We start from the raw sequence: 26,705 nt of genomic DNA on the forward strand, positions 1-26,705 counted from the left end.
TCAAGAAAAGACTGCAAACTGAGAATCTGAAAGCTGTTAGAACGCAATTTACTAGCTGAAGACCATTCAGGAAATTTATGAAAGAACTTAGTGGACCTTAGTTCAGCTTCCAGTGGAGAGACAGAGACACGCATATCAGAAAGAATGCTTTTCATGACAATCCCATCAAAGAAAACACAAAATGAGAAACCACAAAAAGGGAAATGGCCCCCAAGTCCTGATGAAGTTTATACTGATGCTGAGGCACATTATGTGAAGAGATGTAACTCTGGTGTATAAAACTGTGCACAGTATTTTAAACAGTAATCAAGAAGAAAGAAACACAGAGTTCTGGTAAAAAGATTGCCAGTTCCCCAAAGAAAGTAGCTTTTGTGTATCACTTTATGCTAGTGGTGACAGAATAGAAAACAAAATACGACAGTTACATACATGTTCTTTGTCTAGAAGTATTTACAAATAACTTTACAAATTTTTGTACACATATTCAGATTTGCTTGTTTACTTCTAAATAAGGAACAAAATTATTTCCCAGAGGCTTCTAAGGCTGAAGGTGGTGCCTTATACTGTACATTCATGCTTGGCTTCTTCCTGGGAGAAGGGAGGAAAAGAGTTTAAAAGTGTGCAAATCACAGACACCTAAAGAACCCTGGAATTAAGGGTTTCTAGTGATTGACATCCACAGATTGTATGGTCATTCTATTTCTCTTTGAATCAGAGACAGCTACTGTTGATGGGCTCAGACTAAGAGATAAGAGAAGGAGAAGGAGCCATATATGAATTGCAATAATCAGATGAGTACGTTTGTACTGGAACATCTGGTCAAGTAGAGTCATAGACCTACGCCTACTGCATACCGCAGTTCAAAAAAAAAAAAAAACACAAGCAATGAACACTGTGAATTTCAAAATACAGCACTGAAATGAGCTCCTTTGCACCATTAGGATTTAACTCCTGCTGTATTTTTTGGAGTCCAAATCACTGACATGATTTTTACCAGGCACAGTATGATTCTATCAGTTAAAAATACTGACTTCCTTGAGGAAGATGCAGCCTTCTCATAGTTTTCACAGGTTTCGTTTTCATGCCTTAACATTAAATGCTGTAAAAATATTAAAATTAAAAAAGAAAAAATTTACAATTTACAAGTGTCCATATAAGTAAATCATTCAAAAATTCAAGTCATCTACAAGGATCTACCAAATAACAACGCTGATAATGACACTGAGCCTGTGGGAAGAACAATCCACGCGCCGTGAGAAACGGACAGCGCGTTTCTTCCAGAACGACGAGTCACAAGGTTGGTCTTCTGACATCTGTTTCTTCAGCTACGACAGCAGAAGTCTTGACTGAACGTTCATTACTTAGTTCGACCTAAAAAAATAGAACATATGAATTAGTTACAAATGAAAACCTGTTCTATGCCTCTTCTAATTTTTTAGCTGTAAATTCACAACAGCTGACAGGTTAATAACTAATGAAACAAGAAGTCCAATCACTAGCTGCCTCAGCTGTAAGACTCATATACAAGGTCACGAATGAGTAGCTGGATACAAAGTGGTAGCTTTGCATTACGCATAACCGGAAAGCAAAAAATGCGGGGAACAATATTGCTGCTGATGAAAAATGCTGGAAGTGCACACAATAATAGACTCTTTTCAGTATAATATATTTTAGCAGCCTAAGATATGTGCTCATTAGGCTATAGATTTTTATCTGATGACAAACATACTTTTGAGCTGGACTCATACATTCATGTGCCTGCTGAATCTATGTATTCTCACATCTGCCTGTAAGCCATGTTCACTTGTGCAAGCTTGGAAATTCTGTGATGGCCTTGGTGGACTGACTCTCAAGAGAGAATGTGAATTGGGCAGGACACAGAACTACCAGAGTGGTAACCCCTCAATTGACAGTTTCTCAGACACTTTGTGAATCTCACAAGCTAGTAACAGTTCTAGTAATGCAATTTCTCCTTTGGAATTAGGGAACTCAGTGTGTGTCCAGACAGGGTTGCCTACAACTAGAATAGCACTGGATCAGACCTACTTACCCTAGCAAAAATGATGGCAATGCAAAGTGTAACTCACTGTAATGTAAAGTGAATGTAATGTAAAGTAAAACTCACTAATAAAGATTAAAAAATAATAAGAAAAAAAAAGTGAAAGCCGAAACGCAACACTTTTAACTTCTTCAAAACATTGTGGTAATAATGAAGAAACTCAAGCAAAATTAAAATACAACGTTCTGTGTGTTTTTTTTTTTCTTGTTCCCATGCTTCTCTATTTTCCATTTAGCAGTACGTAGAAAAAACTTTAATTAGTATCAAGTTACCTGGTTGTTGATATTGTGTTTGAAGCAAACAAAACTGAAGGCACAACACTCTTCTTTACAGCCTATGTGTCATGTGTCTCAAAAAGAACACAACAATTTTTCCCACTCCCTTTGTCCCTTCTGCCTTCCACATATTTTAATTGAAAACTGCATGGTTCAGGGAAAAGATTCCACTTCTGTTTGTCCCATGTGTGGGAAATGGGAAGATGCTATTTATTTTCCAGTATTGCAGGCTCACCAGCATCCCCCAGATCCTTTGAGCTATTTAACCTAAATCTGCTATCAAATAATAAATTCTCATAGTCTGTGACTTTTGTACAAAAACTAATGGCTTTTGAAGGAATGCATACATAAATCTTTCCTCAAAATGTTTTTTATCTCCATTAATTACAGTAATTTTGCTCACATACTGTTTTATATCTAACCTCACACCAGCTTTAAAATTAAAGAGACTAACATTTTTTGATGGAGAGGAGTAAATACTGTATCTGTGGCTTTCTTCTTCATAGATAACAATTACTCTTTCCAGTCTCAAACATCTTCTTAAGAATGGTCAAAACTTCCTTCTGCTGTCACTTTTCCCGAAGAAAATGCATTAAAATCAGCATCAAATGAAATATTATGTAAATGCAGATTCCAACATAGTGATATACTTAATGCCACCTCAAACAGCTTGTTATTTTGTCTTAATGTCTTAATGTGATATTTCTTACTGTTGTAACATGCACTGTCACATTGAGATAAGGCTTTTCTCATTTTGGGGCATTCATAATCCTACAATATTCATCCACTCGATTTTATGAAATTTTGTCCATGTTTATTCCTATAAACTGAAAGCTACAGCACGAGTAAAATGTATTTTAAAAGCATGCAAATATTAGTGAAGTCTCAAGCAAAGTTCAAGTGGACACTCAAAACACTTTGTTAGCAATTGGCCTCTTTAGATTGACTCCCAGTAAATACATGCACATATGCATACATGAGGAAAAACCTTCAGTCTCTAATTATCTTGATTGGTAAATAAAATACCAATAAAGTTGTTAAATCAAGTTCAGTCATTTATCTGCAATCATTTGGTATTACATTTAAGAAGCTTGAAAGGACCAAAGGTAAATGGAAAGATAGAAGGCTTCAATGTAACTACTTAAATACATCAAAGAATTTCCAAATAAGTATCTTCTATTTTAACAATAATGTAATGAAATATCATCTACTTGAGGCAATCAGATCTTCTTTCAAATACTGATAATACTTCCCTGTCCTTTAATTTACTCCAACTAAAATGCAAATAAGTGTATCCAAAATTATCATCAGATAACAAAGAACATTTTGTAGGACATGCCTATGAAAACTGTGATTGCCATGGTGGGAGCAAATAACTGACAACAAAGAGATAATGAAGTCGCTGTGAAACTACAGATTTTAAGCTGACACAGTTTTTCTGCAAACATTTTTCTCTCAGTCTCAGGCCAAATGTAAAAAGCTTCTGTTTTTCCATAAGTGGGTTAATCTCATTAAGATTTATGAAGCATCAGCTGTAAATCAGCTCTCTTCTTGCTAAAAAGTCAGCAGGGAAGCACTGCCATCCTTCACTGTGAGCCTTTCCTTGTGTTAAGCCAAGACACAACATGGCAGACACGGTGCTATCACTTAATCCTCTCCTTAGCAAACATGTCATCAATGACATAGTGACCTTACTAGCATGTTTTATGTGGATTAATTTTTGATTAAGTTCTAAGTATAATTAAATTATTAGTAACCTCATGCCAAAATTATGTCAGGAGAAGGTTAGCTTTCAGTCCAGTTAGAAGGATTAATGTGGTCCACAGGACCAGAACCTTACCTACAGGCTTTACAGGCTTTAACTCAACATGTTCCTGGGGGGGCTGTCGGTAGGAGTATGTGTCAAGTCCGCCTATAAAATCAACTGAAAACACAATAGTGCCAGAAATGAACAAATGGAAATGAAAATACGTCAAATGAAAAATAGGTATGGAAAAATTATTAAAAAAAAATAAAATAAAAGTAAGCACATGCACAGGTTTGCAATATAAGAAGTAGGCAAAAAACACTGTGGCTTCCAGAAGGCTCTGTGCTCTGTTGTCGTTGAGATCCACATAGCACAGTGCCTGACCAGACAAAGAAACGACCAGACATGCTTGCTCCCGTCAGCATGCATGCTAATTCACAGCTCTGCTGTGGAGTAATGTAGCTTCTTGGTTTTAGGGCAATCTCAGCATATATTTCATAATTCAGATTCTACTTCCTTTGAAGTGTTTAATTTCTTTTGCAAACCAAAGGACTAGCAGGAATGTAAGGCAACAATAAAAACCAGTTGAGAATAAGCAGGTGGCAGCTGGATGTGGAAAAGCAGCAGAATCTTCTCTGGATGAACGTCTGGGGGCAGGGATTGTTTTCGGAATCCTCTCAATTTATCTCAAGATTTCTGTTAGAAATAATGTGAAGATGTCTGCTCTTCAGATGTTCTTAGTTCCTTTCATGATCATAATGATTTTAAAATAATGACATTTTAGTCTAAGTCTTGTATCTTGCTATTTTTGTTAAGATTTCTGACAGCTTCCAGAAGCTACACTTTCAAGCTACCCCAGAAATCTAAAATCAAGTTCAGGGAGAAGATGATTTTTATTGATTTAGAATGGCTTCTTACAGAAACAATGTAGACCTGGCAAATTCACATGAAGATTCTTTGCTCACATGGAAGGCTTACTTACTTACTTACTTACTTACTTACTTATTTATATACAGACACATATATAAAAGTCCTATGTAACTCCTCGTGCTAATCACTGTATGGGCATCTAATGAATAGCCTCTTCCCGAGAATTATATGTATAAGGTAAACAGAAAAAGAAAACTCATCCAGAGGGGACAGAGAAATGAGGCTTGGAGACAGAAGGACTGATGGAATACCCTCTAAAATTTGCAAAAATGCTCCTGTTCATTTTAATCTTCTCTCCTCTTGAGACTATGGTAGGGAAAGCTTAGCTGAAAACCTAACTTGATGCACTTCAGTGCATCTTGAAGCATGAACTTGTTTGCAAGACTATTTTCTTAAAACAGCCTGAGCGGGATACAATGCTGAGCAGCCAGCCCAGTTGGGTGTCAGCCCAGGTCAGGGTCTGCCTAGGTGAGTGGCAGCCCTAGCCTCTCTGCATCAACCCCTTCAACCGCATTTCTTACTTGTTGCAACCCTCTTTCAGAATGACATAACAAAATAAAACACCAAACATCAAAAAAGACTTAAGCACTAATGGGACCAAGAACTATGTTTGCAGATATATTCTTGTAAAAGCTGATTTATAAAATATCTATGTGTATAACATAAACCACAGCTAATTCTTCTTTTTTTTGGAAAAAAACCACGCCTCCAGAGTAACAGAATCTGTTGGGTTATTTTTTTTTTTTTTTTGGTTTTTTTTTGGTTTTTTGTGTTTGTTTGCTTTTTTTTTTTTTTTTTTTATATTCTTTAGTTTTCCCAGCTCTCTACTGAGGATTATTATTTTTTTTTTTTCTAAGAAAGTGATAAAAGGAGTTGGCAAGTATGTTTTTGAAATAATTCAGCACTTCAGAATCACACATCACTCCTCTCAGCAATCACCAGAATAATCCACAACTGTAAGTGTGGAGAGAATTTAAAGCAACCGGTTCTTCTACCAACAGATCTTCTGGAGAAAGAAATGAAGTCAGAATGTATTTATGATTGGAAACATAGATGTGTTTTTGACAAAGAAAACACTTTATAGCACCATCAAAAAAGTTTGGAGATAAGATGTTCAAATCTGCTTAGTTGAGACTTTCTCTTTTGCAATCCAAGAGCTGAAGTTTGACTTGAAATTCATGTGAAGATAATTCTCAAGGCAAGAGCTGCTCTATCACACATGGGAACAGAATGTGACGTTTTCCATTATGCACTCTATTTTATGGCTGATAGCTCTTTAATATGAAGATTCATCACCAGTTATTAGAATTGTATGATACTTTTCATTTTAAGGATTCAGACAGATTTTACTAGATATTTTCAGCATTTATGTCTAGCAGACTCCTAGAACTAAAGCCACAAAAGAACATTAAATAAAACTTCATGTTGACTGAATTTTTAGGATGTGCACATCTTCCTGTTTAACAGCACAAAAGTTAGCAGCAATGTTTGCATATGTTTCCCAAGGGCAAAACATTGATTCAAGGATGATATTGAATAATTGATTTTGCTCTTTTCTGACTACTGGATCATGGATAATACCTGCTGTATAGTCCTAGGATTACAACAATTAACTTCAGAAACTGCCTGGAAGTAAGTTCAATGAAAAAACATCCTTTTTTTTTTTTTCTTCTTTTTTTTCCATAGAGTTCTACAATTCTATGCCTTTATTTATTTATTTATTTATTAGAAGACCAACATGTTATCAGCAGGGATATTCGATCACTAAGCATGGAACACCCATAGAGTCCAGTCATTAACTACAGTCATGCAGAGAGAAACTTAAAATCCTGAGGGGAGGATTTTTTAGCACCCCACAGATAATAGCAGACTACAGCAGAAACCCGTCATTTTATCAGCAGCTGGCTGCATAACATGATCTGTATTCACAGAGAATTTTTCTCTCCTTGCGTCACCTCAACTTTGCAGCTGTGCTGGATGCTTCATGGCCAGTATGAAATGTTTTTTTAGAGTTCACTACCTGCTGGGCTTGGAAGTGCAAATCTGTGCTGGTTGTCCACTGCGGGTAGTCCATTAAAATGGTGTTCATTCACTCGTGGGCCATATCAGAAGAGCAGCTGTCATAACCTCCCTGAGTGAGAAAAGTGCAACACGCTGCTAGCTGAAGAAGGTGTATCCACAGTCATCAATAACTTTGAGGGCTATTCTTTTGTAGACAGATGACATTTAGGAATGCCTTACTACTATTAATGCAGTGCATTCACCCATATGCCAGTTGAAATTTCCTTTCTTTTTGAAGGTGACGGAGATGAATCAAAGATCTGAAAAATTCCTTCCTCCCATCCTAACCTCTCATCTGGAATTCAGCTTCTCTGGCAATATTCCTCTGACCTTCTTGCAAACCCTGTGCAAACAGCTGCCAGAGCTTGTAAGCCCATTGGTATATTACTGATGGCTCCTTTCAAAGCTGTTACATTCTAAGTGTGTCTGGGGGGAAGTGCAGAATATGAGTAGTGCAGTGAAACAGTATAATGCCTAACAAATCCTGCAGTCTCTTGTCCCAGAATAGTTTAGGTCTTGATTTTTGCCTCTCCTCTTTATAAACGAGGGGTAAGCCTTCAAAATGACAGCTAGAATTGATGGCACCTCCAGCTATCCCCTGTCCAGGACAGGGGAAGGCTAGAAGCTGCTTGCATGGATCTTTTTATGTACAGAAGATTATCTTAATTAATGGGTCTCCAAATACTCTTTTGCACTGCATTTTTCCCATTGTGCTAAGACTTTGTGAATAACATATATAGTAATGTAACCACGGTCATTAAGGAAATGAACAGAAGTAATCAGTTAGTTAAAGTATGTGATGGATAGTAAGACAAGGAGCCAAGTTCAACAAGAAAGAGGAAGCAAAAATGGGGAACTGTCAGGCTTAGATGCATGAAGTTTAAACTTTGGACTTTCTAGTATTCGCACTTGTGGTTTTATATAAACTTTTTAGATAAGCATTTAATGTTGCTTTTTTCTCCCACATAAATAGCAACAGGACTAGAGGGAATGGCCTCAAGTTGCACCAGAGGAGGTTCAAGTTGGATATTAAGAATTTATTCTCCAAAAGAGTTGTCAGCTGCTGGAATGGGCTGCCCAGTATGGCGGTGGTATCACCATATGTGGAAGTGTTCATGAATTGTTTAGATGTTGTACGAAGAGACTTGCTTTAGTGGGAAAATACTGGTGGTAGCCGGATGTTGTTGGAGGTCTTTTCCAACCTTGGTGATTCTGTGATTCTTCCTAAGGTCTCTTTTTCATTTGTCTTCCAGCGTCAAGAAACATGCTTCTCTTATATCCTTATCTGAACTAGTCAGATTGTTCCAGCTATCTGGTGCCAGTACTATCAGACTTCACACTGAGTAGCTGGGCTGCTCTAGTCATGCAGCAGAAGAGCCACATGTTCTATTGCAGGACGCCAGGAATGGATTCTTATTTATTAGAGGACTAAAGGGGGGAAAATGTATTCTGGGGATGGAGAACTCTCGTGCCCTAAAGAAAGGGCACTTCCTTAATGATCTGCCAGCTCTGCTGCACTCCCTTGTCCTTGAGGACAGATTCCCAGGGGATTCGTTGACTAACTCCCTGAAGAGTTGGAATTTGGCTTTCCTGAGTTTACTCTTTGCCTGTCTGATATCCCTCAAGAGTTAGAACTCCACCACTGCCTGGTAACTACAGCCCATGCAGCCTACAATCCTGATGTCACTGATCAGTGGTGATCAACAAGTCCAGCACTGCATCCCCCTGGTGGGGGGGAGGGGGGGTTGTCTATTACCTGGTTGAGAAAGTCATCCTTGATACACTCTAGGAGCCTCTTGGATCACCTACACCTTGCTGTGCTACTTTTCCTGCAGATGTCAGGATTGCTGAAAGGTTGTTTAAAGGACAAAAGTAGCGATCATAATGCCTTTTGTAGCTGAAGGAAGAAGGCTTCATCAACAGGCTCTGCTTGATCAGGACACCTGTAGGAGACCCCAACCACAAGGCTTCCTTTGTTGCCCCAGTCTCTAACTCTCACTCATAGGCTTTTGACTCACTCGTGATTATTCTTCAGGGACAGTTCTTCACATTCTAGCAACTGAGCTCTAGCACTATCACATCTAGCAATTAAGTATGTATAGCACTGAAACAAAACCAATGCCAGTGATTTTTCACAATTCATACCCAACCAGTTCACAGAAATGGCAGATCAAGTAGTCAAGAATAAAAACTGCTGTACAAGGCTGCTACATCTTCAGTCCCCTCTTCAAGCACATGATCACATAAATGTGTCTAAAATAGCTTCAGAAGAGACGGAAGTCAGAATCTGGTTTCTGATCTTTTTCAGTTGTATGATTCAAAGATATATGCAATGCATTAGTGTGCCATTATATTACTGCTTAGTTTGATGCTATAAACTACACAGTTATTTAAAAAATATTTAACACAGATGCTAGGACCAACTGGAATTGATCTATTTCACTTACAGTTGATTGCTAATTCACAAGGTGCTATTTGCTTCAGGTATGTGATCCAATTATTTATTTTGAAGACAATATCTAAGTGTCTATCTGTGTACAGCACAGCACAGGACACAAGCGAGAGGCATCACTAGATGCTAGCAACCAGCTCCTCAAGCCAAGGCTGCAGAGGAGAGCATCAATCAGCCAGGCCTGAGAGGCAATAGAGAGCAGGCACAGCTAAGGACCAGGGGGGGAGGGTGGGGGGGCGGAGCTGAATTTCCTGCAATTTAAGAATCCAGAATCTGGATTCTTAAATCCTCAGTCCTGGGACTCAGGAGGGAATTATGGTCCTCCAACCACATGGACACAGACAACAAGAGAGAAAATGTTATAAACCCCTCATTTCTACTGTGAGCAAACTTTTGAGTTTGCTATTTAAGAAGTGTGTTAGCTTATAATTTAACACATTCTGCCTTTCTAAGGTTTAGTGTTACGGTTTTCCTTGGGAGTTCTTGATAAATGAGTCTCCACAAAACTAAAGCTCTGGGTGACTGCAGCTCTGTCACATTTCACTCATGTTGCAGTTTCTCTTGTCTTTTTTTTTTTTTTTTAATTGCCTTCTTTTCAAGTTTTTAAAATCTGCTTAATATTTTTTCCTGTTAAGATCTTTTGTAATCATTCAGGAAAGTCTCCTTCCCTGACCCTTTCCCTTTACAACCTGACTTTGGTCCAAGTATAGACTATCATCTTTAACTTGACAGACAAGACATTTCTAACTTGACAAACACGATAAAACATTTACTACTGGTAGCCTAAAAGTTCAAGTATGAGCTTTTGCAGAAGAATACTGATCCGGTGATATCTTACACTCTGTAGTATCAAGCACACTGATGCTGTGTAACATACGTTTCCATTTCAGATGAGGCAATTTCCATTTCCTTTGCCTCTACTGACCATCTCTCTGAGGCTCTGCATAGAAATCCTGCTTCACCACATGACATTTGCCTGTTGCTGAGGAGCACTGTATGCATTGCCTCCTTTGAAAATCCTGCTCACGGCTACATGATGCTTAGTGATGGTCTGCCTCAGTCCTTCAGAAGATAGATCCCAATGCTTTCTACCACACACTTTCCAGTTTCAGCATCTGTAAACTTTAAACTACATTTTTCTTTCCCTCTTCTAAGCAGACAGCACTGCCTCCAGCACTTGCTGGAACCTTTCTCTTCTCAACCATGATAACCAGCATAAACTCCCTTTGACCAGTCAGCATATAAGCTTGTGGCCCTACTGTGCCTTCTTTGAATTCAAGTTTACAGATCAGAAATAGAACTGGATAAACCCCTTCTGTCATCTCCAGATTATCAAATCTCTCTTTTCAATCTTTTATCTCCCAGTATGAGCACAAACCAGCGAGCTCTGAACTTTCTTTGTTCTTGCCCTTTTTTTTTTCAGACAAAGAAGCTGGCAAAATAACCCTTCTGTTGATTTGTGTCAAACCAGCATTCTCCAATCCCTCTGAACACATTACGGAGTCCTTTTATGATGCTCTGTTTCCCCTAGAATGTGAGATTTATCTGTCTCAGAGCTGTTGTAAATGCACCTGCTAAAACTGCTACTTACTTGCACCCAAGTGTAGCAGTGATGCCTAGTTTGTAAGTGCTTCTCTGCAAATGGGGAAACTCTGCACCTCATGTTAACGCATTCATCCAGCTCTTCAAATTGTCTTGCTGATCTCTTAATATTTATTTTATCATTACCAATGCTCTGACTAATTAAGCTCTTCATACTCAAATTAGGTCTTAAAAAATCTCAAACACCATATGACTGCGTTCTCAGCCATGAAAAAAGAACAGTTTAGAGCATTAAAAAACTGGAGCTTACACTGGCCAGTGGTCTTCTGCATGATGAAGAAGAAAGAAATGAATATTCATTGTGTCAGGAAACATTTAGCTAGGAAAATGGTTTTCTCATGGTTAGAAAGTTGGTGTTATTTCACATTAGGAGAAAGATGAATGTGCAAAAGGGAACAAAGTATGTAACGGGATTAGCACTCATTTTGAAGCCACTGGTGTATTAATCTGTTAAGGATTAAGAAAGACAATGCTATATTGACTTCATAAATAAAAAAAAAAAACTTTCACTGAAGAAAGATGAATTAAAAAATACATTTTTATGAAAACTTTGTGAGTCTTGAAATATGGTCCTATAAAATAGCACATTGTCCTGATTAACTGTGAAGATTAAGAAGGAAAAGAAAATGTAGAGAAATCAATGCCAAGGAATAAGTGTCATCATATAAATGATGGAAGGAACACAGCATTATTTGGCTTTGCTGCACCTAAATTGTAATTCTGAGAAAAACACAGATGCATTGAGATGAAATTTCAGCTAACAAAACCAACTGCATTGAAAGAGTCAATATTGACTGTTTCAGGACAAAATTATGTAAAATGAAGATTGAAGTGATTCTGGCTATGTCCTAGATTACAAATGACAAGAGAAAGTCTTGAGAAAGTCATGAGAAAGAGCTAATAAGGCACACAAGAAACTAAATGTAATACACACTAAATGTATTACAGTTGACAGAAGGTTCAAAATGAGACAGCAGAGGGCCCTAGCAGCCAAAAAAGCAAAATGCTTTCTGGGGTGCATTAAACACAGCATAGCCAGCTGGCCAAAAGAGGTGATTCTCTCACTGTACTTAGGGTTGGTTCAGCTTCACCTTGAACAGTGTGTGCAGTTCTGGGCTCCACGATACAAAAAGGACATTAAGGTACTTGAATACATCTAGAAGAAGGCAACAAAGCTGATAAAAGGACTGAAGACACGTCCTGTGAAAAGAGGCTGAGGACAACTGGGTTATCCAGTCTGGAGAAGGCTAAGGGTGGCCTCGGTGCTCTCTACAACTTCCTTAAGAAGGAAGTGGAGTGCAGGGGGAGGTGCACAACTCTTCTCCCTGAGATCCAGTGACAGGAATGGCAAAGAGCTGTGCCAGGGGAGCTTCAGAGTAGGCATTAGAAAAAAAATATTTACCAGAAGAGTGGTTAAACACCAGAACAAGCTTTCTGGAGAGGTGACCAATGCCCCATACCTGTCAGCGCTGAAGAAGCATTTGGATAATTCTGTCAATAATCTACTTCAATTTTGGTTAGCCCTGAAGGGATCAGGTAGTTGGACCCCATGGCATTTGTATGTTCTTTCCAACTGTTCTGTTCTATTCTATTCTTTGAAAATAAGTTTTATAGCAAGAGGTGATATATTTAATTTGATCGACTGGCCGAGCAGGAAAACTCTACTGGCTATATCAACTGATTTAGTGAGACAACACCTTTTGCTATAAATCTTGCTTCTCTTATATCTTCAAATCATTTGGGCTATAAAATGCTACAACAAGATCCAAGAAGTACACAATATAGACAGCAAATTCAGTTTTACAGATAGGAGGAATTTAGAAAGATAATTTTATGAAGGGTTGAAAGTGTGATGACATTAGATATACAGTATGGAGAACTAGAGAATAAATTACAGTAAAAATCAACAGGATAAATGAAAGTGATTAGCAAAAACAAAAACAAAAACAACCAAACCAACAAACATTTAAAATATTTTATTATCTTCTTTCTTTTTCCTTGATTGTTCTTCTAAAAAATCCTTGTGATAGTTTGTTTGTTTTTTTTTTTTTTTCCTTAGCTTTGATTTTATAAGTAAACAACATTGTCAACCCTTCCATTTCCAAACAGGATATGAAAAATTTTGTTTTGTTATATATGTTGGTCCCCTTTAGGTTATGATATTCAGAACTGAGATTTTTACAAAATGGCTAAAATTGATGGTTAATTCTTATGTATTTGATTTTATCATACTTTGGAATATTATATTACCAAATAAAATTATCTTCCAAAATTACCTATGACAGGAAATTCATGGCTTGATTCAATGTACTTTATTGAGTTGTGATATTATCAAGATAATTTATGATCATTTATGCAGATAATTTCTGTCCATTTCACTGCTGGTGTGGATCCTTGTTAAATTTGTACCCACTTTGGCTTGGTAAACCCTCTCCACAACATGAACCAACCCTGGTCCAGACTTATGTGTCACACATCAAAAGCAGCACTGAAATGTTGTCTCAATAAAGAGCTCTTAGTGGTGTAGTGCTAACTGGGCTAAGGGAAATTATCACTCAAACAACAAAAACATTGACATCTTATGTAAGCTAAGGCTGGAAATTGGAAGAACCCAGTTACATTTAACAAGACTTGGGAGAGACGGTATTTATACAGAAGAGTGGGAGTTTGAAAAGTTTCCTTTCAAGCTCCACAAATTAAAGCAGACACAAAACTGTTACCATTTAGAAATGAAAAAGCAAGGAGGTTGGAAATAGCAGTGGAAAATAAATTTGAAAAGAGATTTAATTTTAATGGAGAAGCTGGGTGAAAGCTAGGGACAGAAACAGACAGTACTTAGACCTGTTTGTGATGTCAAGCGGAAAGATTAGGAGATGGACACTGGATGCTGGAGTAAGATTGATCTAACAACAGATGCAATTTAAGTGAAAAGGCTAAGGTGTTGGCAACAGGGGACTGAGATGGCATCAATTTAAAAGCAGATTTAATTTAAACAGAAAGGCCAAGGAGGTGGAAGGCGGAGACTAAAACAAAATCAATATTAAATTAGCAAAGTAGAAGCTTGAATCAAATCAGCTAGTTTAACAGAAGGGCAAGAAGTGAGTATTTGGGAGTAGATGAGCAATGCATGGACCTAAGAGATGTCAAGGAGCTGCCAATGGGAAATACACTCCCACTAAATTAGAATCATGTTTCCATTTTAGTAAGAATATTTATTACAGTAATAACTAAGCAATCTTAAAGAAAGGTGTGATCTCCAGTTTAAGGAAAATTGCAAAATTATAATTATATCTCTATTTTAAATGAATAGTCTTTTATGTATATATTAATATGTATAAATGGGGTACGGTATATCACAGAATCACAGAATCACAGAATTGTAGGGGTTGGAAGGGACCTCCAGAGATCATCGAGACCAACCCCTCTGCCAAAGCAGGTTCCCTGCACCAGGTTGCACAGGTAGGCATCCAAGTGAGACTTGAACATCTCCAGAGAAGGAGACTCCACAACCCCCCTGGGCAGCCTGTTCCAGTGCTCCGTCACCCTCACCGTAAGGAAGTTCTTGTGCACATTCGTCCGGAACTTCCTATGCTGCAGCTTATGTCCATTTCCCCTTGTCCTGTTTCCACGTACCACTGAAAAGAGACTGGCCTCACCACTGTGGCCCCCACACCTCAGATATTGGTAAACCTGGATAAGATCACCTCTCAGTCATCTTTTCTCAAGGCTGAACAGACCCAGTTCACTCAGCCTTTCTTCATAGGAGAGATGCTCCAGGCCCTTCACCATCTTTGTGGCCCTCCGCTGGACTCTTTCCAAGAGATCCCTGTCTTTTTTGTACTGTGGAGCCCAGAACTGGACACAGTACTCCAGATGAGGCCTTACCAGGGCAGAGTAGAGGGGGAGGATCACCTCCCGCGACCTGCTGGCCACGCTGTTTTTAATGCACCCCAGGATGCCATTGGCCCTCTTGGCCACAAGGGCACACTGCTGGCTCATGGCCAACCTGTCGTCCACCAGGACACCCAGGTCCCTCTCTGCAGAGCTCCTCTCCAGCAGCTCATCCCCCAGCCTGTATTGCTGCATGCAATTATTCCTCCCTGTATGCAAGACTCTACACTTGCTTTTGTTGAACCTCATCCGGTTTCTTACTGCCCAGCTCTCCAGCCTGTCCAGGTCTTGCTGAATGGCAGCATAGCATTCAGGCGTGTCAGCCAATCCTCCCAGCTTCGTATCATCAGCAAACTTGCTGAGGGTGGCCACTATCCCCTCATCAAGGTCATTGATGAAGATGTTGAACAAGACTGGACGCAGCACAGACCCCTGAGGAACACCGCTGGTTACAAGTCTCCAGCCAGACTCTGCACCACCAACGACGACCCTCTGTGCTCTGCCAGTCAGTCAGTTCTCAGCCCACCTCACTGTCCAGTCATCTATCCCACACTTCCTCAGCTTTGTTATAAGGATCTCGTGGGAGACAGTATCAAATGCCTTTCTAAAATCAAAGTAGACTACATCTACCACTCTTCCCCCATCCACCCAGAATGTGACAACATCATAGAAGGCCACCAGGTTGGTCGAGCATGACCTCCCCTTGCTGAACCCATGCTGACTACTCCTGATAACCTCCTTCTCTTCCAGTTGTCTGGAGATGGCATCCAGCACAAGCTGTTCCATCACCTTTCCATATCTACTCAGAATCAATAGCAGAAATGATTGATAAGAATTTGAACTGCTAAACTGGAATTTATGAGGTAGTAATGAACTAGTCTTTAAAAATCCTCTTTTCCAGTTATCAGTTTGGAAACCAACTTAAGGCAAAAGGGAGTATATATATATATACCTGTGTTTGACACACAATATGTATGTCTATATGTAATTTCTTAATTTCCTTTTTTGGATTGAAAGGGACCCCAAGGATCATGAATCTCCAACCCCCTGCCACATGCAGGGCCAACAACCTTCCTATTTAATACTAGACCAGGCTGCCCAGGGCTCCATCCAACCTGGCCTTGAACACCTCCACGAACGGGGCATCCACAACCTCTCTGGGCAGCCTGTTCCAGCACCTCACCACTTTCTCTGTAAAGAATTTCCCCCTGACATCCAACCTAAATCTTCCCTCCCTCAACTTAAAACCATTTCCCCTTGTCCTGCAGTTACCAACCCTTTCAAAGAGTTGATTCCCCTCCTGTTTGTAGTCTCCCTTCAGGTACTGAAAGGCTGCAATAAGGTCACCCTGCAGCCTTCTTTTCTCCAGGCTGAACAAGCCCAGCTCCCTCAGCCTGTCTTTGTAGGGGAGGTGCTCCCCTGATCATCTTTGTGCCTCTCCTCTGGACCCTCTCCAACAGCTCCCTGTCTTTCTTGTACTGGGGAATCCAGACCTGGACACAGTACTCCAGATGGGGCCTCACAAGAGCAGAGTAGAGAGGGACAATTACCTCCCTGTCCCTGCTGGCCACCCTTCTTTTGATGGACCCCAGGATACCATTTGCTTTCCGAGCTGCAAGAGCACACTACTGGCTCACGTTAAGTTTTTCATCCATCAGGACCACCAGGTCCTTTTCTGCAGGGCTGCTCTCAAGGACTGCTCCTTCCAGTCTATACAGATGACTGGGATTCCTCCGGCCCTAGTGCAAAAGCTTGCACTTGGCTGTGCTGAACATCTGTAGGTTCACCTGGGCTCACCGTTCAAGTTGAGGTCCCACTGAATGGCATCCCTTCCTTCTACCATGTCAACCACACCACTCAGCTTGGTGTCGTCAGCAAACTTGCTGAGGGTGCACTCAACTCCGTCACTGATGTCATTGATAAAGATGTTAAAGAGCACCGGTCCCAACACAGACCCCTGCGGGACGCCGCTCGTTACCGGCCTCCACGTGGACACAGAGCCATTGATGACCACCCTCTGTCTGTGGCTTTTCAACCAGTTTCTTATCCATCGAGTGGCCCCTCCATCAAATCCAGATCCCTCCAATTTGGAGATAAGGATGTGGTGGGGGACCATGTCAAAGGCCTTGCTCAAGTCCAGGTAAATGACATTGGCCGCCTTCCCCTTGTCCAGCAATGCTGTCACTCCATCATAGAAGGCCACCAGATTGGTCAAGCGTGTCCTTCCCCTGGTGAAGCCGTGCTGGCTGTCTTGGATCACACGCTCATTCCTCATGTGATCAGGCATGTCATCCAGGATGATCTGTTCCATGATCTTCCCAGGCACAGAGGTGAGACTCACCAGCCTGTAGCTGCCTGGGTCCTCCTTGCTCCCTTTCTTGTAAATGGGAGTGACGTGACCCTTCCTCCAGTCATCTGGGACCTCACCTGACAGCCACGACTTTTCAAATATGATAGATAGATATCACATCCATGTATGTATGTATACATTTGTATATGCATGTATTTTTCTACAAAGGTCACAATAGGTCAATATATGCTATAATACTGTTCTATTTCTCTGTTCAGACAAATATATTATCTCTTACTAAAAATGCTAAATAAAAATATTTTGCTTTCTATGCAGGCATTTCTAAACGTTTTGAATGAAGTTCCATTTAAGCCATTATACATGCTATTGTTCTCATCTACTGATATTCCAGGGAATATCCAATTAAAATGAATTGTGGTAAAATGTGTGATGTGATACTTTTAATGAATTTCAGGAAAAAAACTTTATCTTGTACTTATAGGAGGAACTGTGGAAAGGCAATGGAGAACTCTTAGAATGCATGATTTACTCTTTTCCTTTAATGAAAAATAAATAAGTAGTTGGCTAAAATAAAAATAGCATCCTGACTATCATACATGTGCCAGGAAGAATAGCTTGGATTTAATACATAATTAAACATGGTATAGATAGATAAAATTAGAGGCGGTAAAAAAAATGAATTCTTTACTGAAGATATTTTGCCCAAGTTGTATGGAAACTCAAGGAAAATTTTTTCAGGTTCTTTCCATCACACCTTATAGTAAAATAAGTTCTATCAATGAAAAACTGAGCTAGTTTATGTGTCTTCTCGATGATGCTACTCTCTCATGCTTCATCTACACCATACTTGGATAATCTTACATGTTGCATTCCTCATTAAATTTACAACACTTTCAGGTAGATAGCTTCTGCTGCTGCTAGAAATATTCCAGGATCAAGACTTTCCCTTTTATATATTGTGCATTATCTATTATTTAAAGACAATCACTCAGCTAGAATGAGGTGCTCTGTAACAGACCATGGAGATTACAAGTGGAGACAAAGACTGTTTTGTACACTTTGCTAGGAGAATGAAAATGGAATGTGTATTCTGTTCTGTTTTTTTTTTTGGTTTTTTTTTTTTTTTTTTTTTTTCTGAAATGGATTAGTCATCTATGATTTGAGCAGAATAAAGAAGAGGGAATCATTCTTCAGCTGCATTTTTTATGACTGACTTATCTAGGATCAAGATGTCTTCTGCATTCTATTAATAAAATGTTATTAATATTATACAATAGTATATATGTATACAATACTATATATAATGAATAGTGTTTATATTATTTTACAGCTTTATTTTACACTACCTTTGTTTTCTTGAGGTATATATATGCAACTGTTTCCATAGGAACAAGAACAAATTCTTGTTCAGGCAATTGTGTAATAAAATAATATTTAAAAAAAAATGAAAAATGCGATATGTAAATGTGAAATGCAGTGTTAATTTAAATAGTATAATGTCCCATATGTATTTGTTTCTTCATTATATACATCAGAATTCATTCTGTCAGTGTAGCGTAGGAGTGAGAATGCATTTTCACTTAATTCACACATTAAGGGTAATGATAGGTTGGAGGACTATAACATCATGCAGAGTTGTTAGAATAATATGTTTATCCCTTATATTTACAGTAGAAGAAAGGAAGAAAGCCGAGCCTGATGTAAGTAGAAGAGCAAATAGATGAGTTTGCATCTAGTCAGCAAACTCTGTGAAAGCTGACATTTAACTCCACTAGATGTTTGATGGGATTGGCCTGGGTTGGACCAAGGGAGCCTCCTGGATACTCCTGGTGCTATTTCCAATTGCACTTCAACCTCTTTTTTTGCTTCACAGTGGACATCTGCAACGCAATGACTGCAGCTGTTTCACCAACACAGATATCTCAGAACTGTGGGGATTTGGGTTGCTCTTCCAGATGAAGAGAAAGATGCAAATTTATTTTCAAGCCTTGCAAAAATACTGATGGTCACTATTATTTTGCAGAAATATCAAAGCCAGGTCTAGTAGCTAAACTGTTCTTTGAGTGCTGGGCAGTAAAACTTATGATCATTTTAAAAAATCTACATCAAGCATATTCATTTGCTGGCTGATAACACTAAGTTTTGTTTTGATATCTGAAGTCACTATGAACTAAAGCTGAGCGCTAAAGCTCAGTGATGATCTTTGCTTTTGGCTACTGTTTGGAAAGTTTCATAAGTCCTTGTTTTCAGTAAGAAAATTTAGGACAGTCGTCATCTGGGTAAGTTTGATTCTAATAACGCCCTTCAGTTTGGAGAAGTATCCTCTATCCTGGTTGTCTTTCATATTACATGTTTAATTATAGAAATAATCTATTCTGTGAGGTAAACAGACCCAAGTATGTGGGAAACTGCAACTGATAACTGTAAAGATATTAGTCATATGTTCCCAAATACTAGCTAGTTGTGAAATGCGGACTTATATATAAAGGCAATAATATAGACATGTATGAGCCTGTTGCTACTAATAGCCATGACAATTCTTCATTCATTTTGCAAAACATAATGTATTTATAAGAAAGGCATCACTGCTGGGCATACTGTGTAGCTACAAAAATTAAATGTGAAGAAAAAAATTTTCTCTCTCATTAGATTACTGACAACAGATGCTCAATGGTATGTATAAATACAATGCCATATGTCAGATAAGGAAGTATAGTAGTTTTTCAATGTTGGTAATAATATATTTTGGTTTACTTAATATTTATATAATGACACCATATGGAGGTTCCTACAGATACCACAGTATGAATAAAATTCCTTTTTAAAACCAGATTCATCTTCATGTTCTGAAAATACAGCTGAACTCTGAATTCAGCCAGTGTAGGGGAGAGACAAAACACTATTTATTTAATTTTGTTCTTGTGATTTCATTTGTTGGATAAAACTACTTTCCAATATGATAAATGGAAGCCCCCCCCACACACACTTTTTTTCTAAATTTTCACTCATTTATAACAGAAGATTGAGCTTCCTTGGATTGACCTTTTGATGTTTCAGTCTTATTTTGTAATAAATGCTGAAATGACAGTTGCAGGTTTTTGATAAATCTTCCCCTCTGCTTTCACATCTTTTTTCTTACGCATTTTATGTACAACTCAGTTTCCACTTCACAAAGTAACACAGTATAGAACCATTCCTTTAGAGAGGTGATGATGGCATGTTTATGAAACAGTGCTATTATTTCTCAAATGAAGTCCAGAAAATATTTACAAATTTAATAATTTTTAACAATGTATTTTGCCGAGTCTCCAAACTTCACTTTATTAAACCCATTCTGTAACTCTGACAGGACAGTAACAAGCTTCTGAGTTCATTTTTAGTAGAAAATGATTCACAAACAGGATAGTGACAGGCTTTTATGATTACGGATTTCACTTATTCTGTTCCTTCAAAGAGGCTTATATAGATTGATAGACCTACAAAGATAGAAATGAAAAAATGAAAGGAAGAGATATAAATAGACTTTTTCATTACGATGAATGATGGAAGGTATTAACTCCACTACAGCAGTGTGACTTTTACATGTCTTTTTTTCAATCCTTTTGACCTGCTATCATCTTCCTTCTAAGTAAAAGTTAACCACAGTCTGAAATGTAGGTAAGGTGAGCAATAGCTGGAAATAAATGTTTCCTCAAGCATTATTACTGTTCTGAAAGTGTCCATCAGCCAAAATGTCAGCCTCAAAATCTATTTAAGGACTGCACAGAGGCTAAACAGGCAGCTATTATTAATTTTTAAGTCTGCCTGACAGGTTTCAGATCAAGAACTGGGGTTAACTTGATGCACTGAGTACTGCAGAATGTAATTAGGAAAGCTTTGACTCTCAGAGGCTGGGGATTTATTCCGTGTAAATTACTGCAAAAATATGAAAGAATGACTGCATTTACCTAAGAAAAGAACCTGCTGCATCATATTAAAATTAATAAAATCGCTATTTCTTTGCAGCTTCTTGGAATGTTATCCCAATGTAATCGCTTTATACTTTTAACTTGACTATTTTCAGGCACTGCTGCACTTCTCTTTTACATAATTTTTTTCTTCGTCATGCTGCAAGTTTCCCAAATAAGTCCTGCTATTCTCAGCTAATTACCAAACCAAATCATTTTCCCACTGTGGCTTACATAGATGTTTCTCCATTTAAAACATATCTGTGGAATTGATACAAATGAGTTAACATTTGCCTTTAATATATTTATCTATAAAAATGGAGGACTCTAGAACACAAATGGGCGCTAAGAAACAAATTAGCCCCAGCTGAGATACTAAAAGGCTATTTAGCTGCTTTTGATTGGATTCAGCATCTCAGAAAAAATAAAAAAAACCACCATCACCACCAACAAAAAAATTATTTTACTCCACTTGTAAAACCTCCAAGATGTGCCAGTTCTGTATCTCTGCTCCACTTCCAACACACTGCTCTTATCCTCCCCCCCCTCACCCCCCCACCCCGAGGATCCTCCACCACATAAAACAAATGTATTTGCACAAGAATCTGGAAGATTATAAAGGTATAAGTGAAAATAGTAAATTGGCACAATGCTAATGAAGGATAGAGCTAAAATTATACCACATGTTCCAAGATTAGTAAGATGATTTTTAGTTGTACCTAACAAAACACCAAGTTGCAATTGGTAGTTCTGGAATACAAACAGAAATTAAATGCAGATATCTGGTTTCTTTATGGAGAATGGGCAAATGGGCACTGTGTAGATTTTAAGTTCTGGATCATTGTGGCACTTGATGTGTTTTATTTTTTAATTAATGATGTCAACTGTTATTCTCAATGATTTAAATTTCTCTTGGTAACAAATAGCATGAAACTCTCAAAAGACAATGTCTGGCTGTCAGAGTGGACTGGGTCATAGATGTCAAAGACAGACAGATGTCCTGACACTTCTAGCATATTTTCAAGAAAATAAGGCCATTAACTTGACAACAACCCTCTTGCAAGGCCCTGAATGTTAACTGCTTATACTCTTTAGCAAGTGACTATGTTTTCCAACAATACGCTATATTCTTTGATGTGAGTTTTGTATTACTTCAATTCATGCCTAAAACACTGATGTGTGAAGCACAGGATGAAGGACCAGACAAAAAAAGCAAAACAAAACAATTTAAAATACTTATGAAAAATGTAAAGAGTCTGTCTTCTCAGGTACAGATATATCTTTGTTTTTATGTGTGTGTGACTGTACACACAGAGTTACTTTTTAGAGTTACTGTAGTTTCTCTTGCTTATCAATCTGCCAGCCTTCCCGATCATTTAATGAAATCTCACACTTTCAGGAATTTTGTTAGCAATTGTCTCACAAAGAAAGTCTCCAGCATCAATACGAAGCCCTGAATAATGACATGACTCATCACAGCTGTATGATAAGGACAATTATCTCTTGATTTCTTCATAGTCTTTGATCCACATCTCAAGTTATATATATGACTTGCTGCCACACTATCCTTCATATTTATCCTGAACTACCAGTTCCCAACTAATGAGCAATTTCTGTCTTTCAAAGGGAACTTGTCTAGGCTCTTCCTCCTCCTTAAGTTTACATTTTATGTTAGTTCTCCAAGTTTCTCATTTACTGTTTCTCATTTACTGTACCAGTCTTTACTTTAGCCTTTTTCATAGTGCACTATGTATACTATGAAAGTGTTCTTCCCACTCAGTATTATCTGAGAATTTCCTTGATGTATTTTCTTCCCATTAAAAACCTAAATGGAAGCATTAGCAGACTTGACACTAATATCGGTTGCATTACAATGGAGAACTGAACAGAGTACTGTTTTAATGATGAAAAAACACTTGTTTCTTCACACTGTTTTCATTCAAAAAGTCTGTCTTTGCATCATAGTTATGAATTACTCAAATTATATTTCAATAAGATTTTGAAGATATTAGCAATACTGTCTTGATATCTGAATTTTTTTTTTTTCTTCTATATTTATATCACTCACAGGTGCCATTCCGTGCAGAAACAAACTATGGTAAGATTTTTTAATGAATTTATTTATGAATAAAATTGTATGAATAAATATTTGCTTGTCCATTATATATTCTACAGCCATAATTTGATGCTTTTCTTGGTATCGTTCAATATTTTGCTAGAGACAGATATACTGCTTAACTCCTTATATGTGAGAAGTGTCTGACATGGACACAACTTCCCCATTTTAAACAGACTTGTTCTTCAGTTTGCTTCTCTTTGCTCATCCAATATAATTCCAGTCTCACTACTGGTTTTAACAACGCCTATGATAGTCATGTGGGTAACAGTGTCAGGCAGTTCTTACCATCAGTTTTCTACTAGCTTACTACCACAGCATTCAACATATTAATATTTTTCCAACGACCATTCAATGACTTTACATAAATGCTTTTTGAATGATGTTCAAATGATTTTTAAACTTTCTGAACAAAATGGGTATGCATATCAGTGTTTTCTTTATAGAAGTAGGTTAAGAACATGAGGTCAGCATTTCAGATGCATGAAAAGCGTTAAATATGTTCATTTAATTGTTAATGAGAGTGATACAGTACATTACAGTGATACTTGATATGTCATCTGCATTAACTTTACTGCCAATAAAACTGTTCTTAGGAAAAACAGACTAAATGTCCTCAGGAGCTTTGATTCGAGTTTAAATGTATGTATAAAAAAACAAAGTGTATGTGCAACACGAATGACAAGCTTTTCAGCACTATACCTGGCTCATGTGAAGGGTATATCATGTAGGGTTCACAGATCCCTACAAACAAGTTCAGAAAGTACAGTCCATACACTTGTAGAACCTAAGTAAATATGTGTTTGAGTAATATTAGTTGTGTACATGAATGTGAGACTGCCACTTCTCAAGCTTTGCTCCTCTTGGTAGTTAATGCAAGACATCTCTGGAGCCACAGTATTCCAGAGATGAATAGGTGAATATCAGTACTTACAGCTGTCCTCTTCCTCCATGAAAATACTGATCACGTAACAGGCATACACAAATCCAATCAGCTGCATGAAAGAAGAGGAAAAGTAATCATAAGAATACACTGAACACTTAATAAGCTCTTTATTACAATACCATGTAAGTACATCTATCACAGCTATATTTAGAAAAAAATTCCTCCTATTTCCTGAATTAATATGTAAATCTCAGTGCAAATGGTCACACACAGCTAGATTAAAGATACTTTCTCTCTTTCCTCATGATACATTATATTTTAAAATAATTTCTTGTTTTCCTGCCTCACTGAGATCAGCACTGATGAATGCTACTCCAAAACACTAGGTCTGAACATTGTATTAGAAAACAAAGCCCTTAGATTTTGATTTTAAGTGTTACTGTTTTTTTCTCTGGATATACTCAAGACCAGTCTGGATGCCTACCTGTGCAACCATCTGCAGGGAGTCTGCTTTGGCAGGGGGATTGGACTCAATGATCTCCAGAGTCTTCCAACCTCTGTGATTCTTAATTCTGTTATTCATACATTTGATAAATACATTTGTATGTAGATGGTCCCCTATTTTACATATTTGTTTACAAATTTACCTAATTTACATATAAAAAGGAAAAAAAATATTTACTGACTGCTGTGGAATTAAGTTATAGTAAAGTTATTACAGAATCCATGAGAGATGTCACTTTGTCTTGCAGAAAGTGACCCAGTGAACTGCTTGGCAATAGTTTAATTTGATATGTGAAATGTCCGGATTTTGTTAAACATTAAAATTGGGATATGATTCATCAGCATCAGGAAACACTGTATCAGAAGGGCCTGTCTTTACATCACATTCACTAGACAAGAAAAGAGCAGGTTTTCCCAAAGGACAACACAGCCAAATCATGCCATTGTTTTAACAGCAGCTTCTAGAAGAACATTCTCCTTAGCCCAGGTCTGTGTCACTTGTGTCACTCAGAGGAAGGGATTAAAATTTTTGGGACCAGAGAATAGAAACTGTGCTTGTTTTGCTTTTCATATGTACAAAATCTCCTCTTGTGACCATCACCAAAAAGAAGATGATTTCACTGGGAAAGGAAACCTATTAAACTGCACTGCCCAGACATGCCCATGCTTGAGAAAATCCTGTTTGTGCAGCTGTACACAATTTGTGCTATCTGAAAGCCTCTAAAGATTTCTAAAATAACCCAGAGATTAGTTTTCAAAAAACCCTTTTTTCATTTGTTCAATACAAAAAAAAACCTAATTAAAATAGTTCTTTTAAGGTTGTCATGGATCAAGTGCTTGAGAAAGAGGTAATTTAATGGTATTCAGACAGGTATAAGCTCCTTCACAGGCACAAAAATCACTCCAACCTGCTTTCTCATTGGGCTACACCAAGAGCTTTACAAGCAGCTCCAAGAGTGTCTGCAGACAAAAAGCTTGTCCACACAAGGGAATTCAGGGAAGTTAAGATGAATTAACTAAAGCTGTGAAATCAATGCACAGAAGATAAAGTACATTAAATCCCTGTGTGGCCTTCCCCATTCAGAAATGAAGTGGCCTCAGCTCACTGCAGCTTAATCCTCCTCCAAGGGATTGATCCTCCCCGTGGAGAATTAAGCTGCAGTGCACCCAGGCTAAGTTCCCTGCGAATGAAAGCTGCCACAGTGCTGCAGCCTAGTCCTGCCAGAGCCTCCTGACTTGGCCATTCACCTCGCTGGGGTTTTGGGAAAGGAACTAGTGAGTTTAATCCAGCTTTCTTCTGGTTTTGAGCAGGCTCCAGCATCCTTGGATTTCTGAAGGGGGGCAGGGTCAATTTTACTAGGGAAAAGCTACCACCTTTATCAGGTGGACACTGGGTGGATGAGTCTTTAATGTATGCAAACTGAAGCAACGTTACATAAAGGATTCCAAGGGATTGAAAAAACAATCACACTTGAGGTATATTGCTTATGCTAACTGAACATTGCACGTAATTAAACTGCTATTGCATTAATACAAATACAAGAAAATAGGGGGCCTTTCATTAGGGAATATCATCCATTTATTTACACTACTTCCATTCATCACTGACAGTGATTTGACCATGTGAGTCACTTGGGTTTGTTTCTTCTCCCTAAGTATGGGACTGAAGTGTTCGGAAGCAGGCATGACAGTTCAGCCCATAATCTTTGTAGGTTAAATATTTTTGAAGGCAGCTCAACTACTTCCTTAACATTTGCCATTGCTGTACTTCATGATTTTTTTTCCTACTCAAAGTCAGGGATAATGCCAGCCCTACCTCTCATCTCCTGGCATCATCTCTTTCTATTCTCATATACAATAATCCACTTGACCAAAATCATAGAATCATAGAATCATAGAATTGCTGAGGTTGGAAAAGACCTTA

At 38.1% G+C, this 26,705-nt stretch overlaps 1 protein-coding gene across 1 annotated transcript in view; it reads right to left on the minus strand.

Annotated features, from left to right (window-relative positions):
• Positions 1-1,357: 1,357 nt before the first annotated feature.
• The window catches only part of NKAIN3 (sodium/potassium transporting ATPase interacting 3), a 329,017-nt gene continuing 303,669 nt past the window's right edge, over positions 1,358-26,705 (minus strand). Inside the window, exons 5-7 of the mRNA XM_042835619.1 lie at positions 24,326-24,386; positions 4,175-4,258; positions 1,358-1,371 (exon numbers count right to left, since the gene is read on the minus strand). Of these exons, the coding sequence (XP_042691553.1) occupies positions 1,358-1,371; positions 4,175-4,258; positions 24,326-24,386 (159 nt within the window). The remainder of the gene's footprint in view (positions 1,372-4,174; positions 4,259-24,325; positions 24,387-26,705) is intronic.

The sequence above is a fragment of the Centrocercus urophasianus genome, unplaced genomic scaffold (genome assembly GCF_019232065.1).
Source record: "Centrocercus urophasianus isolate 14NV4802_14NV808 unplaced genomic scaffold, USGS_Curo_1.0 seq_11, whole genome shotgun sequence".
Lineage (NCBI taxonomy): Eukaryota > Metazoa > Chordata > Aves > Galliformes > Phasianidae > Centrocercus > Centrocercus urophasianus.